This window comes from Dipodomys spectabilis, unplaced genomic scaffold (genome assembly GCF_019054845.1).
Source record: "Dipodomys spectabilis isolate Male_0828 unplaced genomic scaffold, ASM1905484v1 ptg000095l, whole genome shotgun sequence".
Taxonomy (NCBI): Eukaryota; Metazoa; Chordata; class Mammalia; order Rodentia; family Heteromyidae; genus Dipodomys; species Dipodomys spectabilis.
Window position 1 is genome coordinate 28413246 of NW_024870772.1, and position 17350 is coordinate 28430595.

Below are 17350 nucleotides of genomic sequence, written 5' to 3' on the forward strand. Positions count from 1 at the left end.
TTGAGCCACAGCGCCACTTCGGCTTTTTTTTTCTGTTTATGTGGTGCTGAGGAATTGAACCTAAGACCTCATGCATGCTAGGCAAGCACTCTACCACTGAGCCACCTTCCCAGCCCCAGAATTTTTATTTTTTGCCAGTCTGGGGCCTGAGCACTGTCCCTGAGCTTCTTTTGCTCAAGGCTCGTGCTCTACCACTTGAGTCACAGAACCACTTCCAGCTTTTTCTGTTTATGTGGTCCTGAGGAATTGGATCTAGGGTTTTATGCATGATAGACAATCACTGTACCACGAAGCCACATTTCCAACCCCAGAAAATTTTTCTTGAAGAAATAGATGCAGGTCAGGTATATAACATGTCTACTTATGGGTTCATGTCTCAGTATTAATTTATTGTTTTTCCAAATACATGTCAAGTCATGACATTACTGTTGTTTTAACAAGCAAGCTAAAAACTGCTTTATTTAGTTCATATTTATATCTCAATTTGTGTCAATTTAAAACATTTGAATTGGATTGTTACCAATTTTTGCATCTTCTTGAATTTTCTAGGTGACAAAACAGGAACAAGACCAGAGTAAGTTTATATTTATAACTTTTAAGATATTTAAGAGTTTTACTTACTTAAGTATATTAGCAGCTATCGTTGGAAAAAAAATTTAAGTTAGTGTTTGTCTAGAATAAAATGTTATTTTATTGAAAGACTTATGAAATTACAAATCTTTATTTTTAGTCATTAAGAAAGTTAAAGCAGGCGCCGGTGGCTCACACCTGTAATCCTAGCTACTCAGAAGGCTGAGATCTGAGGATCACAGTTCAAAGCCAGCCTGGGCAGGAAAGTCCTTGAGACTCTTATCTCCAATAAAACCACTAGAAAACCAGAAGTGGCGCTGTGGCTCAAGTGGTAGAGCACTGGCCTTGAGCTGAAGAGCACAGGGACAGCGCCCAAGCCCAGAGTTCAAGCCCCTTGACTGACCAAAAAAACAAACAAACAAGAAAGTTAAAAAGCAGGGCTGGGAAGGTGGCTCAGTGGTAGAGTGCTTGCCTTGCATGCATGAGGCCCTGGGTTCAATTCCTTAGCACCACATAAACAGAAAAAGCCAGAAGTTGCATTGTGGCTCAAGTGGTAGAGCACCAGCCTTGAGCTGAAGAGCTGAGGGACAGCGCCCAGGCCCAGAGTTCAGGCCCCACGACCTGACCTCCCCCCCCCCCCCCACAAAAAAAAATATAATCTAGTAAGTTGATTATGCTGGGCACCAGTAGCTCACTCCTGTAATCCTAGCTGCTCAGGAGGCTGAGATCTGAGGGTCATGGTTCAAAGCCAGCCTAGGCAGGAAAAGTCTCTGAGACTCTTATCTCCAGTAACCTACTCAGAAAATCAGAAGTGGGGCTGTGGCTCAAGTGGTAGAGTGCTTGCCTTGAGCTGAAGAGCACAGGGATATCGTCCAAGCCCAGGACCAAAAAAAAAGAAGAAGAAAAAGAAAAGAAAGTTAAAAAGCATTTCTCTATAGAAAGGTGGTAGCTGACATCTCCCCAAATAATACAAATAAGCACAAGCACAGTTTTTTTTGTGTTTCTTTTCTTTCTTTTTTTTTTTTTTTTTGGTTTCGTATTGATCCTTGCATGAGCTCCACTATTAAAGAATTATCTACACCCTTGGGCAGTGTTTGGGTACTAGGATTTGAATTTAGAGACTTTACCACTTGAGCCACATATCCCATCCCCTCAGTTCTTTTCTCTCTTTTTCAAAAAAAAATTTATTGTCTATTAAAGATGCTCTACAGAGAAGTTGTAACCTCAGCAAGGTTGTTACATCAGTAAGGTCATGAGTACATTTCTTGTCAAGCATTGTTACCCCCTCCTTTGTTTTGTTTTTGAGATAAAGGTTTCAAAAGTTTTTTCTGAACTGTCTTTCCCTGGACCATGGTCCTCCTACTCTGCTGGGATTCCAGCAAATGCCACCACACTGGCTTGTTTGTTGAACTAAGGCTGCATTAACCTCCCCACCCTCTACTCCCAAGGCTGGCCTCAAACTTAAAACCTTTCTTATCTCTGTCTATTCTAGCAGCTGGGATTACATATGCTTACTACCACAGCCAGCCTTACTGCATCATTTTTATATGTATAAACTGCACACTTAGTATTTCCTACATCTTCAGTGAACACGGTTTCATACATATGTTTGAAGAGGATTATTGTTTTTATTTCCAGTTATCATGATCATTTTTATTGCCAATTATATTTTCTCATCTAATTCCTATTACTTGAGTTATTTTTTTAGCTCCCTATTAAGGGTAATAAAGATATTGGTTGACTATCTCTTATACAAAATAAAAGTTTTTCCAGTTTTGGATTTTTTTCATTTTGAAATGTTTGTATAAAATTTATAAGTTGAGCTTCCCTAATCCAAACTTTTAAAAGTTTAAATGAAGCAGCCGAGAGATTAAATTCTAGGGTTATAAAATCTTAAGTTCTAGTTCATTACAGTAAGCTGAATTTAGTTGTTTCTGACTGACTGCATTAATCATTTGTGATTCCTTTGTTATCCATTTAAATGTATTTTTCTTTTCCAAAAACAAATGAAAGTTAAAACAAATGAAGTTAAAAATAATGAAGTATTTTGAACCTCTTTTATGAGTTTTATAGAAATTAATTAAGCTTATTTAATTAGTGCTTTAATATTTTGTTTCTTCTTCTTTTTTTTTTTTTTTTGGTCGGTCGTGGGGCTTGAACTCTGGACCTGCGTGCTGTCCCTGAGCTCTTCAGCTCAAGGCTAGTGCTCTACCACTTGAGCCTCAGTTCACTTCTGGCCTTTTCTGTTTATGTGGTGCTGAGGAATTGAACCCAGGGCCTCATGCATATGAGGCAAGCACTCTACCACTGAGCCACCTTTCCAGCCCTGCTTTAATATTTTCAAATTAAAAATAGCAGTTAAAGAATCCTTGTAGAATCCTTTAGCCAGAGCAAACAGTTCAGCATCACGTTCAATATGTAGTATTTTCTGATGTTAGGCATTTAGTTGTTTTCAAATGTACTTACAACAGACACCAAGTCATTTTAGAAATCTTAGTGTCAAATAAATTGCTAAAATTATTTAAGTTAGGAAGTATATAGCTTTTTTCTTTTATAGAGAAGTTTTGAAGTCATCCAAAAAAAAGTATAAATGGAAAAAATTGTAGTTTCTTATATTTTAACACATACTCTTAGAAAACTCACCTTCAGCTTTTTAAGAGTCTGTTGGTCTTTATGCATCTGTTACTTCTTTCTTAGGGATAGTAAAGCCCTGAAGGATGAAAACCTCCCTCCTGTCATCTGCCAGGATGTAGAAAACCTACAGTGAGTATCAAATGGAATTAGATAATTATGATTGGGAGAATTCTGGAATCTATTTTAGGGGAAACGTTTCTTCCTCCTCTACATTTTAACTTGGGTTAAAATTTATTGCTTTTAAAAACATAAAAATAGGGGCTGGGAAGGTGGCTCAGTGGTAAAGTGCTTGCCTTGCAAGCCTGAGGCCCTGGGTTCGATTCCTCAGCACCACATAAGCAAAAAGAAAAAAGCTGGAAGTGGCACTGTGGCTGCAGTGGTAGAGCGCTAGCCTTGAGCTGAAGAGCTGAGGAACAGCGCCCAGGCCCAGAGTTCAGGCCCCACGACCGGACCCAAAAAAAATAAAAAAATAAAAAATAAATAAAAACATAAAAATAAGGATTACTTAACTACCATTCTATTAAAAACTATGTGAATTATAGGTGAATTCTTAGTTTTTGTTTCTTAATATACTTAAGTTCAGTTTTGTTTACTATTTTAGGAAATTTGTGAAGGAACAAAAACAGGTCCAAGAAGAAATTAGTAGAATGTCTTCAAAAGCAATGCTTAAAGTCCAGGAGGATATTAAAGCCCTAAAGCAGCTTCTGTCATTGGCTGCCAGTGGACTGCAGAGAAACACCCTCAATATTGACAAATTGAAAGTAGAAACTGCTCAGGTATACCAACTTAGTCATTTTACCATAGGATGCTTTGTACTTCTTTTTTTCTAAGATGAGAATGGGGATTGTGTAATTGTAAACTTTGATACACATGTACTACAAGAAAACTAGATCGATCATTCATATAATGTTACTTGTTTTATTAAATATTACTGTATGACTCAGTATCCTAAACAACTTTCATCTATTAACCTTGTTCAGTTTTCATGGCAGCTCTTTGATGTGGGTACTCTTATCTTCAGTATATATAAAAAAAAATAGAGAACTATGTCAGTAAGTTGAGAAGTCTGGATTCAGACCTGGTACTCCCAACTCTACAGTTATGCCCTTAGCTGTTTTGTTTCTTGAGTTTCTTGATCTGTTACAGAAGAAGAAAACAGACTGAAAAATGTTTTCTAACCTATCGGTTATTAAATAGAAATTAAGCTATGCTTTGAATATAGTAAATTTGACTGATGACTTGCTAGTCTTGGTTAGAGCCTAGTTGATAGAAATGGTAATGAGGCCGGTATTTCTGTCACTCCTATCTATCTGCTTTTCCCACTACAACACAATACAAAAATATGCCAATTATTATAAGTTCTTAATCTACATCAGTGAGGAAGTAGGATGATAAATGATTTGTGTTTATATATTGTAATTAAAGAATATGCTCCATTTTATCATGAGAGTCTAGACATCTTTCCCTAAAGTCTATAATCTGTTGATAAGCAGCATGTAATAATGCCTTTTTACTATGTTCTTGGTGAAATGATACTATTTTAAGTAAAAATTTTAAGGATGCTTATGTGTCTTTAAGTTAAATACTAGTGAATGTTTTTTTTTTGTTGTTGTTGTTGTTGTTCTTGTTCTTGTTTTTTGTTGAGGGGCTTGAATTCAGGGCCTGGGGCTTGAATTCCTGAGCCCTTTTTGCTCAAGGCTAGTGCTCTACCAATTTGAGCCACCGCACCACTTTCTAGAGAATGTTTTGGATCTTTTTAATAACTTACTAAAATAGTTCTTTTAAACTATGATGTTTACAGCCAGTTTCAGTAGTTTTTTTTTAATCTGTTAATAGATTTCCTGGTCTTTTACAAATTCTTTGATAATACAGTATTCCCCTATTGTTCCTTCTCATTTATTTTCCCTTTATTGGTAGATAGGTACTTTCTAGGAAAAAGCTAATGTTAATTATGCTTTTAGACAAGAATATGGCACTAGAAAAATAATAGAGGGGCAAATGTGAGAAATGATTGTTACAGTAGGACTCATTGTAACTAAAACTAGGTAACTCCATTCACAAATACACATGGAACACTTTTGTATAGCAGATATGTTTAATAGTCTTTAGCGGCCAAAAGGCAATGGGGTTGTAAATAAAATGATAAAAGATATAAGTAGAGCATAAAGAGTTTAAAGGAAGAAGAAGGTTGGAGACCGTTTGCTTAAGGAAAAATATTTGAGCTGAGTTTAGAAAATGATAGGCTACATCAAAGAGATTTAAGTTTGTAATGTTATTTCCAACATTTAGGAATGGATGCATAGTATATAGTGAATTACCTATTGAAAAAAATATTAAGAATTCCTCCAGAGCCAGGTGCTCATGGCTTATATGTATATAATATTTTCAGGAGGCTGAGATCTGAAAATGAACCTTTAAAGCCAGTTAGAGCAGACAAATCCTAGAGACTGTTCTCTCCAGTTAACCACAAAAAGCTAGAGGTGAAGGTATGACTCAAGTGGTAGAGCACCAGGCATGAGTTCAAGCCACAGTACCAGACTTGATCAAAAAAGAATCCCTTAAGGGAGTTATCTATATTCCTTGGCCCCAAAAAATTTTGTTCAAATAAAGCTTTTAAAGAAATAACAAGCAAACCTGTGATGAAGAGCAATATAGACCAACATGTTAAGTGTCTTTTACACCTGATTGTTTTGGCAAGTAACATAACTAAGTAGAATGTTATTAGTTCTTTCTGTAGTTGGGTGCTATATTGTTTAGCAACATTTTACTGCTGTGTTTAGTCATTCAGAGAATATGTTTTTTAAAATTATGTACTGGGACTTTAGACATTAGGGACCAAAAGTTACCTAGGGTAATCTAGGAAGGGTAATCTAGGGTAATCTATCAATGAGGGATAGTATGTTCCAGGTGGAAGGTATATTAGGGGCACCAAGTGCTCATGATGGTGTTCTTACAATATAGAAAATGATACCTCTATGTTCAATCTTGAAAAACAGATAATGTGCAAAAAAACAGCAGTATTGACGTAGGACTTGCTTTACTTTGCTGCAGTGTCAGAGTCTAGATTTGGCAAAATTCATGTTTGATGATCCAGACCTTTCCAGGGCATTTGCATGCAAGTAACAGTTTAATAGTAAAAAGGAAATGCAGAGACATGGTGCTGGTAGCTCATGCCTATAGTCCTAGCTGAGATATAATAAAGATCACAATTTCGAAGCCTGCCCAGGCATGGAAATCCTTAAGACTTATCTCTAATTACCCCCACAGAAGAACCCCAGGTGGCCCTATAGCCAAGTGGTAGAGAGCTATCCTGGTTCAGGACAGCACCCAGGCCCCGAGTTCAAGCCTCAGAACCAGCACACAAAAAAAAGAATAGATGTTGAAAAGGAGACTAAATTAGAGGTTGAAAAGCAGTGAAAAGATAGGAAAGTAGGATTTAAGGAAGTAAAGTAATATTAGTATCACAAAATGATTGAGTAGAAGACAGAAAATGGCACTGTGGAATAATGGTAGAAAATGGTTTGATATGTAAGTTTTTTCTTTTTCTCTTTTTTTGGGGGAGGAAGGGGGGTCAGTCGTAGCAGCTGAACTCTGAGCCTGGGTGCTGCCCCTCAGCTCTTCAGCTCAAGGCTAGCACTCTATCACTTGAGCCACAGCGCCACTTCCAGCTTTTTTTTTTCTTTCTGCTTATGTGGTGCTGAGGAATCGAACCCAGGGCCTCATGCATGCAAGGCAAGCACTCTACCACTGAGCCACCTTCCAGCCCCTATATGTAAGCTTTTAAAATACCAGTCTGACTATATTGAATCCTCAGCAGTTCTAGCAGCATGGCATTGGGAAATGTATGTGGCTGTAACTATATATATATTTTTTTATATTGGTTGTGTTTTTTTTTTTTATTGTGAAAATACTGTACAGAGGGGTTACAATTACATGGGCAAGATAATGAGTACATTTCTTATCAAGCATTGTAGCCTCCTCCTTTATTTCCCCTTCCCATCCCCTCCTCCTCCACTCCCCCACCCAACCCTGCCCCCCCCCCAAAGTTGTAACTATATTTCTTTATAAGAAAAGAAACATTATGTACTTTATAGGGCTATTATTGAGGTGTAACCAATAAAGCATTCATCATAGGCCTTGAAGTATTACAAGCATCCAAATATTGTTGCCAATATCAGCTTACATTATTGTTTCTACTAATATACATTAGTATATTAAATTGTAGCATAGATTTTTTCAATTAGAATTCTGTACAATTAAGTTCATGAATTGCACAGAATTCTACTCATAGTTCTTTAAATATATCAGCAGTTTATTAAGATTTTATAATAAAATTAGTTAAAAGTTTGTCTTCTTCCGAAAGAAACTTGAATAATTTATAAAGAGCTTCACCTATCTCTTAGGGAAGCATGAACCTCCAGCTGATATTGCTTGAAATCTCTGTCCAGAAACAGTATTTTCTTTTTTTTTTTGTTTTATTTTATTTTATTTTTTATTGTGAAAATACTGTACAGAGGGGTTACAATTACATGGGCAAGATAATGAGTACATTTCCTATCAAGCATTGTAGCCTCCTCCTTTGTTTCCCCTTCCCATCCCTTCCTATCCTCCCCCCTCCCCCCTCCCCCCACCAAAGTTGCAAAGTTCGTTTGCGACATAACGACTTGTATGTCTCATTGTTGCAATGGGTCCACCTGTATCCCTATTTAAACGATTTGTTTTTCCCCTTTCCCTCCACAAATTATACCGACATCAAATACAGTGAAAGCAGGGAGAAACAGTATTTTCAATTAGCTCTTAACTACCTTTTTTTTTTTTAACCTCTGATACCTTAGGAATTAAAGAATGCTGAAATAGCTTTAAGAACACAGAAAACACCACCTGGACTTCAACATGAAAATACAGCTCCTGCTGAGTAAGTTACTAGATTTTTCAAAACAAATGTTTCTAATTATAAGAAAGCATAATGGGCTAAGGCTCAAATGATTGAGCATCTGCCTAGCAAGCACAGGTACCTGAGTTCAGACCCCTGTACTACAAGATTTTTAAAAGAGAGAAAGCAGAACAATAGTAGTATACAAGCTACATATTTCTAGTTTACTCTGTGGGCAGGCTGTATTAATATGCATTTTACATGGCCTTTTAAATTTATTTCTTCTAAGAACCCTAAGGCAGTAGGTTGTTATTCCCATTTTACTGAAGGATAAGTGAAGGCTGAGATCTGAACTTTGAATCATTTTGATAGCTGGTATGTACCTGATGCTTACCAATTGTGGAACAGTTTACTCGGTACTGTCCATGCTGACCTCCAGTTACTGTATTCACAAAACCTCCACAGCTGTTATTGCAGGGTGGTGGTAAGAATACAGAGGCATACAGGAGGTGAGTGGTTAGTTTGTCTGTTGGATTCCTGGCTGTGTTTTTTTCCTTTTAGCTTTTTATTATGCTACTATTTGGGACATAAAACTCTCAAGAATAGCACAAAAGTTTCCTGTGTGGATTTCATCTAGGTCCTTTATGTATTAACATTCTTACCATGTTTTGTTTCTTGTTCTCTGTATACATTTTTCCTTCAAAACAATTTACAAGTATTTTAGTGTGTTTTTCTTAAAAATTGGGATAATTGCTAATGTCCTAGTATAATTAACCAAAATAAGGAAACCTACAATGGAACTCCTGTTACCTTACTCAGATCAGTGTGTTATGTGCTTGCACTATACTTCCTCTGACTTGTTCCTCACACTGACAGCAGTGCTACTTTCTCAAAAAGCTTTCGAAGTTGCTTATTTCTTATAGAAAATACTCACATTCCTCTTATTACTATAAGAGCTGTAAGTATTTGGTTATAAAATCTGATTATTTCAGACTTAGAAAAAATTGTAAAGATAGTATTTCCTTTCATACCTTTCCTTGCTTTCTTTTCCATAGGGTTAATATGTAACTAGTTATCACAGCAGGAAATTAACATTGGTACAGTGTTACTGATTAAAACATTGAATTTACTGAAACTTTACAGCTGTTTACACCAGTGTGCTTTTTCAGATCCAGGATCCTGTTGAGGGTTCACATTGCATCTCTGTAATTTCTTCTTAAACTCCTGTCTATAATATTTATTGAGTCCTTCCTTATTTGGGGTGACCTGTTACTTCTAAAGACTATTAAGTTATTTAGTATTATATCCATTAATTTAGATTTGTGTCCCATGTTGAGAATAATGATAGGATGTTAACTTACAGTGTTTCTAAGTTTTTACTTCTGTGATATGATCTGAGTTATTGTATCTTTAAGTAGTTGTAACATTTCACAAATCAGTTTGAGTACGATGCACCTTGATCGATACCACACCTTTCAACAATTTTCCTCAACCCTCCTAAAGCAATCCCTCCCCTCAACTTTCCTAGTGTCATAGGCTATGTATTGACTATTATGACTGCATTCTCCCTTCCTCTCTTCATTTGTTTTTTTTTTTTTTTTTTTTTTGGGTCCGGTCGTGGAGCCTGAACTCTGGGCCTGGGCGCTGTCCCTCAGCTCTTCAGCTCAAGGCTAGCGCTCTACCACTTGAGCCACAGTGCCACTTCGGGCTTTTTCCTTTTTGCTTATGTGGTACTGAGGAATCGAACCCAGGGCCTCATGCATGCAAGGCAAGCGCTCTACCACTGAGCCGCCTTCCCAGCCCTTCATTTGTTTTTCTTCCATAATTTGTGCATTATATATCAAACTAATTTAGGTGGGGAGGGAGAGAAAGTGGTAGAAAAATGAAGTAGGGGGTAATAAGTTCACAAGGAATGTACTTACTACCTTATGTAACTGTAACCCCTCTGTATATCACCTTGACAATAAAATTTTTTTTAAAAAGGATTTAAAGGCCACATTCAAAAGAATGCATGTATTTATTTGGTATTTTGAATATAAAGAGAACATTGTTTTTAAAATTTTTATCTGACTTTTAAAATGTATTTCTGTAGTTATTTCAGAATCTTGGTTCAGCAATTTGAGGTACAGCTTCAGCAGTATAGACAGCAGATTGAAGAACTAGAAAACCATCTTGCCACACAAGCAAATAATTCACATATAACTCCTCAAGGTAACATGCTTACTATGGAATTGCTTTGTGATAATATTATTTTAATGGTAAGAAAGAGACCAAACTCTCATTGTATAGAAGGTATATACTAGTGGCTGTCTTAAGCTATTGTAAGAAAATTCCCTTAAACATCTTTGATTTCCCTGTAAATACAAAATACTGCACTATGAGTGGTTACTGTTATGAAGAGGGCAAGTCTTAGGCCTGCCCCTTCTCAGATTACTGATACAGATGTCCTTCTCTTAATCTACTTTATCTGTCAGCTTTTCAAGTATGGGAACATAGATGGAGGTTTTTTTTCCTACATTTTAACTATACCAAAAGCAGGACTTGAGTAGTAGAAAAATAAAATGGTTATATTTGTTTTACAATAAAATTTTCTTTTATAGATTTATCAATGGCTATGCAGAAAATTTATCAAACATTTGTAGCTTTAGCTGCACAACTTCAGTCTATTCATGAAAATGTTAAGGTAAGCGTTCATTGTCAATACATACGTCTGGATGTCGAGATCGAAGTGTTCATTTGGAAATACATGTGGTTATGCTTAATACAGAAATAGTTCAAATTACATGTCAGTGAAAAGACTAAGATCCAGATACAGCCTTTGATAAAGGTCTGTTTTTCAAAAAGATCCAAGTGCCCAATACAGTCTGTACATTGGGAATCAGTATTTGTTTTACCCATCCTCTGTTGGATATTCATATTGTTCCCATCTCTTCACCACTATAAATAGCACTGCAGAAAATAAACATTCCTAGCAAAACCTTTTGTACCAAATTAATATGATATGTATTTTAAATGTATGTTGGCCATAGCATTAAAAATTTACTTATAACATTTCTTTGTTCTGTTACTGTTACTGGTTTTAGAAGTACTGGTGTTTGAACTCAGGGCCTCATATTTGGTTTTTGGTTTGTTTTTTTTTTTCGGTTCGGTCGTGGGGCCTGAACTCTGGGCCTGGGCACTGTCCCTCAGCTCTTCAGCTGAAGTAGCACTCTACCACTTGAGCCACAGTGCCACTTCTGGCTTTTTTTTTTTTTTCCTACTTATGTGATGCTGAGGAATCAAACCCAGGGCCTCATGCATGCAAGGCAAGCACTCTACCACTGAGCCAACTTCCCAGCCCCTCATATTTGTTTAGCTTACCTGCTTTAGTAGTACTCTACTACTTGAGTCATTCCTTCAACTTCCTTTCTTTGATCTAAATACAGGGAGCACTTAGTACTTATTAAATGTGTGAGTAATTTATCACTTTTTTTTTTTTAGTTACTAAGGTTTGAATTTGGGGCTTTGTACTTGCTAGGTGCTTCACCACTTAAGCCATACCTCCAAACCAAAACTATTTTTATCCTCAAGTATTATTGTTAGTTTGAAGTATATTTTTTTTACATAATCAAGCAGAAATACACTTTTTCCACATAAGCAAGTATAAATTCTTATCCATGGTTCGGGAAATTCTTTAGAATTCAAAGCAGCTAAAAGCAAGTATGAAAAAATTGTATAGAACAATTTTTAATTGAGCTTATCAATATTTTAGAAGTTAACCATTTAAATAGGATCATTTTTTAAATGATAGCACATTTTAAGCCTTTTGCTTTTACAAATTTGAAACTACGTCAAAATTTTATGAATTTTTATTAGATTTTCTTGGAAACCTAATCACAGTCTGTAATAAACATTGTTTTAATTTGGTAAGATGAAAATAGATGGGACTGGGAAGGTGGCTCAGTTGTATAGCGCCTGCCTTGCATGCCTGAGGCCTTGGGTTCGATTCCTCAGCACCATATAAGCAAAAAGAAAAAAGCCGGAAGTGGCACTGTGGCTCAAGTGGTAGAGCGCTAGCCTTGAGCGGAAGAGCTGAGGGACAGCTCCCAGGCCCAGAGTTCAGGCCCCACGACTGGACCCCCCCCCCCCAAAAAAAAACAAAAGATGAAAATAGATTGTCACTTTAAAGTCTGTCTTAGATTTTTTTTTTTTTTTTTGGGTCCGGTCATGGGGCCTGAACTCTGGGCTTGGGCACTGTCCCTCAGCTCTTCAGCTCAAGGCTAGCGCTCTACCACTTGAGCCACAGCACCACTTCCGACCTTTTTCTATTTGCTTATGTGGTGCTGAGGAATCGAACCCAGGGCCTCAGGCATGCAAGGCAGGCGCTCTACCACTGAGCCACCCTCCCAGCCCCAAAAGTCTTAGTTATTATGCAGGTTTTCAACTAAGCCCAAAAGTAGAGCATGGCTGTTAAGAGGCACAGGAGCTCCCACCTCACTCAAGCCATGAGGGTCCGTATCAGTTTGTTGAACCAGTTCTACTCTCTCAGAGCAGAATTTCTCTTTCCTGTGGAGTAAAGCACACCCTAGATGTTATGTACACATTTTAAAAGTAGGCTTTCTACTCTGCAGTTGGAAAAACATATGTTATTTGGTAACATATTTTTATAAAACATAATAAACATAACCTGAATTTTTTTGTGGGGGGGGAGGGGTTGGTTGTGGGGCTTGAACTGTGGGCCTGAATGCTGCCCCTGAGCTCTTTAGCTAAAGGCCAGTGCTCTACCACTTAGGCACAGCACCACTTCCGTTTTCTGGTGGTTAATTGAAGATAAGAGTCTCACTGACTTTACTTCCTGGGCTGGCTTTGAGCCCTGATCCTCAGATCTTAGCCTTCTGAGTAGCTAGAATTATAGCTATGAGTCACTGGTGCCTGGTAACCTGAATGTTTTATCTGTTCTCTTAGTTTTGTTTTGTGCTGGTCCTGGGCCTAGAACTCAGAGCATGGGCTCTGTCCCTGAGTGTTTCTGCTAGCATTCTTACAGCTCTACTTCTGTCTTTTTTTGTGTGCTTAATTAGAGAGAAGAGTCTCATGAGGTTTCCTGCCCAGGTTAGCTTTGAACCCTGCTCCTCAGATCTTATTATGCATCTGAAAGAGGACTAAAATCTGTGTGATACTTTATATGTGAATGTGCAAAGTAGAAGATAGATGGGGGAAGCTCAGCAACAATGTCTTCTTCACATTGCACACCTACTTCTGCCTCCTTACTTTCCCAACTTTTAGTTTTTAGAATGTCCAGCTACTCGTTTTGAAGTTTTGGAACATTAAATACAGACCACTCTATAAAAGGATGATGGTACTCTTAAATATTTTTCATTTTTTAAAATTATTATTTATTATTTTTATTTGTTGGTTGTGGTCCTTGAACTCACAGCCTGAGTTCTTTCACTCAAGACCAGTGTTCTACCACTTTGAGCCACAGCTTCACTTCTGGTTTTCTGGTGGTTAATTGGAGATAAGAATCTTAGGGATTTTCCTGCCCAGGCTGTCTATGAACCTTGGTCCTCAGATCTCAGCCATCTGAGTAGCTAGGAGTAGCTAGGCATGAGCCACCAGTGCCTGGCTTAAATTTTCATTATTATTGTCACCATTTATTCCCCAGCAAGATTGAAGAAAGTAGTTTGATTTCTCATATAGGGCCAGAGAAATTTGTTGAAGCTGAAACTTTTTTAGTAGTGTTACTTTGTTATGTCTAGAGTATTTGTTGTTTAGTTTTATTATTATTATTTTTTGCCAGTCCTAGGGCTTGAACTGAGAGCCTAGGCACTGTCCTTGAGCTTCTTTTGCTCAAGGCAAGCACTCTATCACTTGAGCCGCTATGCCACTTCTGTTTTTTTTCTGTCTATGTGGTACTGAGGAATTGAACCCAGGGCTTCATGCATGCTAGACAAGCACTCTACCACTAAACCACATCTTCAGCCCTATGTCTAAAGTCTTTGATGTGTTACTGAAAGATTCCCTTACCATGAAAAAACCCTTTTAAATAACATTTACTTTAACAAAAAAATGTTAGGAAGTTGAAACATTTGTTGTTGAGTATAGTTATTAGAGCGAGGAGGGTAAATATACACAAAATACTTTATGTATACATGTAGAATGGAACATAGCAGGTTGGTGAGCCTGGTTGGAGAATAGGGAGGGGAGGAGGAGAATCAAGAAGCATCATATTCATAAATGGACTTTTTGAAATGAAAGCTCCTTGTACACCTAATAGCCAATTTTAAAAAAAAGCCTTAAGCTGGGTGGCTGCCAGTGGCTCATGCCTGTAATTCTCAGGAGGCTGAGATCTGAATATGAAGGTTCAAAAGAGGAGAGAGTCCATGAGACTCTTATCTCCAATTAGCCATCAAAAAGCCCAGAGTAGAGCTGTGGCTTAAGTGACGGTGGTGCCCTTGAGCATAAAGCTCAGACATAGACCCCAGGCCTTCTGTTCAAGCCCCAGGACCGGCGACAAATGTTTAAAAAAGCTTTATATGGTAGGAAAAGCTTGAATGCTAGTTCATTCCAAGATTTCCTCAATATCAATTTGTCCTTTGTTTTACTTCTGCTGCTCCTTGAACGTTGCAGTTTTCCATCTTTTAGAGTTCATTATCTTGACGGTTTTATGGTTTTCATCATAGAAGTCTTACACCTCCTTAATTAAGTTTACTCCTTAAGTATTGGATTTTATTTATTTATTTTTGTCATTTTGGGGGCTTGAACTCTGGGCCTGGGTGCTGTCCCTCAGCTTTTCAGCTCAAGGCTAGCACTCCACCACTTGAGTCACAGCACCACTTCTGGTTTTCTGCTGGGTTATTGGAGATAAGAGTCTCAGGGACTTTCCTGCCTGGGCTGGCTTTCAGCCTCCTTAGTAGCTAGAATTACAGGTGTGAGCCACCGGCGACCAGCTTTCTTTCTTCAGTTGATTGTTATTGTATAGAAGGCCACTATTTTTTTTTTTATGTTTCCTGCCCAGTTCAAAACTGGGCAGGAAAGTCTGTGAGACTCTTATCTCCAATAAAGCACTCAGAAAACTGGAAGTGCCGCCGTGGCTCAAGTGGTAGAGCGCTATCCTTGAGCTGAAGAGCTGAGGGACAGTGCCCAGGCCCAGAGTTCAAGCCCCACCACCACCAACAAAAAAGAATCTAGGGACTTTTCTGCCCCAGCTGGCTTTGAACTGTGATCCTCATATCTCAGCCACCTGAGTAGCTAGGATTACAGGCGTGAGCCACTGGCACGCAGCTAGGATTTTTTGTTGTTATTGCTTTTTTAATCAGATATAACAGTCTAGGGTGACAGTTATTTTCTTTCATGCTTTGGAATACATAATTTCATGCCATTCTGACTTTCAGAGTTGTTTTTTTGTTTTTTTTTTTATGGGTATGTTATGTATGCTGGTACTGGGGCTTGAATTCAGGGCCTCATGCTCACACTTGGGTTTTTTGCTCAAAGCTTGCATTCTTTTATATTTGAGCCACACTTCCACCAAGCTTTTTTCCTGCCCAGACTGGCTTTGAATCAGCAGCCTCAAACCTTGGCTTCCTGAGTAGCTATGATTACAGGTGTGAGCCACCAGTACCTAGCTTATTATTTGGAGTTATTTGGAGTTACCCCGTTAACTCTGATTGGTTTGCCTTTTATATGTGACTTGGTACTTCTTACAGCATATATGTACACATGTAGAATGGAACACAGCAGGTTTGTGAGCCTGGTTGGAGAATAGGGAGGGGAGGAAATGAAATGAAAGCTCCTTGTACAACTAATTGCCAATTTAAAAAAAAGAATTCTATATATGTACATACATATATGTATATATGTATATATAGCATATTCTTAATGTTTTGAGTATACTGTGTCTTACAGAAGTTCTTTTCTATTTGTCTATTTGATATCCTAAAAGCCTTCTGTATTTAGATGACTATCTCTTAAGATTTGGGAAATTTTCTGTTACTTTATTGAATATATTTTCTATGCATTTAGCTTGTACTTCTTTTTTTCCTATGCTTATGAGTTATAAATTTGATCTTTTAGTTATGTCTCAGTGTCTTTCATGTTGTACTCATACTTTATTATTTTTCTTTATGTTTATCTGAATGTTCTAAATCATCTATCTTATTTTCAAGCCCTGATATTTATGTTCAGTTTTATCTAGTGTATTAGCTAGCTTTTTAACTGAATTTTCAAGTTACTCGGTTTTTCATTTCCAGAGTTTTAAATTTCATTTTTCACATATTCCATATCTTTATCGAATTCATCTTTATTGTCTTGCATTGCCCTGGTATTTCTTTTCCTTTGCTTGGAATTCATTCAGGTGTTTTGTTTTTTTTTAATGTCTACTTTATTTTTTATTTTTTGAGTCCAGTCATGGGGCCTGAACTCTGGACCTGGGCGCTGTCCCTCAGCTCTTCAGCTCAAGGCTAGAGCTCTACCACTTGAGCCATAGCACACTTCCGGCTTTTTATTTTTTTGCTTATCTGGTGCTGAGGAATGGAACCCAGGGCCTCATGCGTGCAATGCAAGTGCTCTACCACTGAGCCACCTTCCCAGCCCTATGTCTACTTTAATTACATTGAACATTCTTAATATTCTTTCTTGAGTTCATTGTCTTAAAATTATATCTAGGTCAGTATAATCAGGCAAAATCTTAACATGTTCATAACTAATGCGAAATTAGTTCATTAGTGCTGAAAGAGTGAGTCGAGTAGTAACTCTAGGTGCATTCTGCCACTTCTTAGCTTCTGTTCACCTAATTAGATCATTTCTGTTATCATCTATGTTACATTGGATAACTTGGTCATTTTTCTGCCCTTAGGTATGCTAGCTCAACCATCTTCATTGAATAATAATGAAACAGTACTGATAAAGAGTGGGCTTTTATTATGCCCTCCACCTTCCCTCTGTGTACTTTAGCATGTCACCTAGCTTTTTATAGAAAACATTTAACAAGTCTATATTTAATGCTGGCTTTCGGTCTAAAAGTTATGAAAAGGTATGTATTTGAGAGAAAATTTCATGAAATTAATACTTAATACTACTCTGCTTATCTAAAAGCTTAGCTAATTTGTGGTAAATAACCCAGTATATGTGAGGTGGCATATTGTAAGATAAATATGACAAAAATAGGGAGCCCTGGTGCTACTCTCACACTCAAGACTTCTTGAATCAATATATATTACTTGCCCTCTAATTTACAATTCACTACCATATAAATAATAGAGGTACTATATTTGGGAACTTATCTCTGCTTGGTGCATT

The 17350-nt window shown here is 37.4% G+C and overlaps 1 protein-coding gene across 5 annotated transcripts in view; it reads left to right on the top strand.

The window, feature by feature from the left end:
* Window positions 1-17350, top strand: part of Nup58 (nucleoporin 58) — a 58053-nt gene that overhangs the window by 19087 nt on the left and 21616 nt on the right. For all 5 annotated transcript variants that reach the window (XM_042685369.1, XM_042685367.1, XM_042685365.1 and 2 more), the window contains 6 exons: window positions 550-574; window positions 3268-3333; window positions 3806-3980; window positions 8040-8119; window positions 10170-10288; window positions 10678-10760. In XM_042685369.1, the coding sequence (XP_042541303.1) occupies window positions 550-574; window positions 3268-3333; window positions 3806-3980; window positions 8040-8119; window positions 10170-10288; window positions 10678-10760 (548 nt within the window). The remainder of the gene's footprint in view (window positions 1-549; window positions 575-3267; window positions 3334-3805; window positions 3981-8039; window positions 8120-10169; window positions 10289-10677; window positions 10761-17350) is intronic.